Source organism: Homarus americanus, unplaced genomic scaffold, assembly GCF_018991925.1.
Source record: "Homarus americanus isolate GMGI-L3 unplaced genomic scaffold, GMGI_Hamer_2.0 scaffold43075, whole genome shotgun sequence".
Classification (NCBI taxonomy): domain Eukaryota; kingdom Metazoa; phylum Arthropoda; class Malacostraca; order Decapoda; family Nephropidae; genus Homarus; species Homarus americanus.
Genome location: NW_024756438.1, coordinates 389,841 through 392,500, shown reverse-complemented (window position 1 = coordinate 392,500; position 2,660 = coordinate 389,841). Strand labels below are relative to the sequence as shown.

General features: G+C 51.5%; 1 protein-coding gene across 1 annotated transcript in view; it reads right to left on the bottom strand.

Annotated features, from left to right (window-relative positions):
• LOC121856806 (vasopressin V1a receptor-like) overlaps positions 1–1,129 on the bottom strand; it is a 2,338-nt gene extending 1,209 nt beyond the window's left edge. The window contains exon 1 of the mRNA XM_042352524.1: positions 1–1,129. This exon is cut by the window's left edge and continues 257 nt beyond it. Coding sequence (XP_042208458.1) covers positions 1–1,022 — 1,022 coding nt within the window. The 5' untranslated portion in view covers positions 1,023–1,129.
• Positions 1,130–2,660: the final 1,531 nt, after the last annotated feature.

Here is a 2,660-nt window from a genome sequence, read left to right as displayed (position 1 = left end):
GAGGAGTTCAGCAGCGGACCAATGTTCTCCATCGGCGGGTCGTGGATGCAGGTGGAGATTTCACCCTCTGAACGGTGTCTCTGTGGACGCAATCGTACCAGGAGCTGCGACCGTCGGGTGTCCCGCCAGCAGTGTGAATGCTCACCCATCTGCTTGTGCTTGAAGTTGACCCAAAGTGTTCGGCAGATGCACGAGTACGCGAATATTAAAAAAAACAGAGGCACTATGAAGACGGAGAGAGCGTACCAGGTGACGTAGGCTTTGGTGCCCCACGGAGGGATGAAGTTGGCCCAGCAGTCCCATGACTCGTTGTCTATTTTCTGGTAGCTGAAGATAAAGATCTGGGGCGTACAGGACCCGAGGGCCAGCACCCACGCAAGATAGATCATGTTCTTGGATCTCCGCGGCGTCCAGGAGCAGTTAGAGAGCGGGTAACAGATCACCTGGTAGCGGTCGAGGGCCGTCATCACCAGCATGTAGGAGTTGAGGTAAGGTCCCAGCAGCTGCCCATACTTGACCGCCTTACACAGGAAGCCTCCACCGTGGAATCTGTAAGTCACCTCCCACACCAGCTGCGGCAGGACGTTGAAGAAGGCGGTGATGAGGTCAGATATACAGAGGCTGAGAATAAAATAACACATGCGGGTGAGCTTCTTGTGGCGGACCAACAGCATGAACAGCACTACCACGTTGCCCAACACCGTCAATACGAAGATGGCCAGAAGCGTCACGATCTCCCACACTACCAGAGTTGCATCCCTCGTGCTGCCAGGGGCGGCCTCCTCTACAGCAGAGGTGTTGGAGATCAGCACCAGCGTGCTGTCTGTAACCAAACTTAGGTTGTCTGTGGCTAGGCCATGGCTGTCGTTGGTCGTCAATGTCCCCGCATCACTCTCAGTGACCACCGGCAGGTGCCCACCTCCTGTGCTTACCCAATCCTCTGTTACATTCAGGTCAAGCCACTTGGCTGGGTGAGACCAGGGTGTCGGGACCTCATCAGTGATGAAGCTGGGCCAGGCCATCACGACTCACTTTTGCTTCACAATGAGTGTTGAGTGTGAGTCAAGCGTCTCCCAGCACAAATTATGTAGACATGTGGTCGCCACGAGCGTCTCACACGAGATGAAGCTCTGGAATGAAGAACAAGGAAGGATTACTACATGAAATATCCAAACACCTTCATACACATTAATAAAACTGTTACCTTTGCTACGTAAATGCCCAACTCTGGACTTTGTTCAGCACGAAATATCGTCAATAACTCTTAAAGGACTGATGTCGTTCTACTGATTGAGTTTTATCATATAACGATCTTGAACTGTGAATTTGCACGATTATTTGTTTTCAGATATATCTTATATAACAGACACAACGAACCAAACAAACCTAACCTAACCTAACCTAACCTAACCTAACCTAACCTAACCTAACCTAACCTAACCTAACCTAACCTAACGAATTTAGAATCTATTTTTGTACAGTTAGTCAAGACTCCTTACGTTACTTTATGTTTGGTTGGTTTACTTTGTCTGTTTTCAGAGTTGACCAATAGGTTATTCATCAGACAAAATGAAAACATGGTGACTGTTCCTCATCCACCCCCTGTCTCACCCACCCCCTGTCTCACCCACCCCTTGTCTCACCCACCCCCTGTCTCACCCACCCCCTGTCTCACCCACCCCCTGTCTCACCCACCCCTGTCTCACCCCTGTCTCACCCACCCCTGTCTCACACACCCCTGTCTCACACACCCCTGTCTCCACCCCCACCCCTGTCTCACCCACCCTGTCTCACCCACCCCTGTCTCACACACCCCCTCACCCACCCCTTGTCTCACCCACCCCTATCTCATCCACCCCTGTATCTCACCCACCCCTGTCTCACCCCCATCTCCCACCCCTGTCTCACCCATCCACACCCCTGTCTCACCCACCCCTGATCTCATCCACCCCTGTCTCACCCACCCCCTGTCTCACCCACCCCTGTCTCACCCACCCCTGTCTCACCCACCCCTATCTCATCCACCCCCTGTCTCACCCACCCACTGTCTCATCCAACCCCTGTGTCACCCACCCAGTCTCACACACCCACAACAACAGGGTGAGAAGGAAACGCATCATGTGTTCGGGTTCACTGTGTACACTAAACCTCGGTACAGTACATAAGGAGGCAGAGTAACCAACAGGGAACTATATAACATTTTTCACATCCTAAACTCGAACCAACATCTAATGGCTCTGGAAGCGAGTACTCGATCCACTCGGCCTCTTACATTATTCGTAGTGGAGAATAAAAGCCCACACATAGTCCGGACTCGTCGCCCCAGTCTGTATAATAAACGGGGATCTGGCGTCACCCTCATCACGCTACTCAGGATATGACAGCTATCTGACAGTCTCACGTCAAGAGCGTCGCTTCCCTACACGAAAACTTAACTTTTAAGCTAAAAATAACCTCCCCAGTTCATTGTTTAAAGGCTGGGAGAATATAAGGAGGGCATGAAGAGGGGAGGGAGGATGGAGGTAGTTGAGGGAGACGGAAGGGAAAGTTAAGAGATAGTTGAGGGAGACGGAAGGGGGAGTTAAGAGATAGTTGAGGGAGACGGAAGGGAGAGTTAAGAGATAGTTGAGGGAGACGGAAGGGGGAGTTAAGAGATAGTT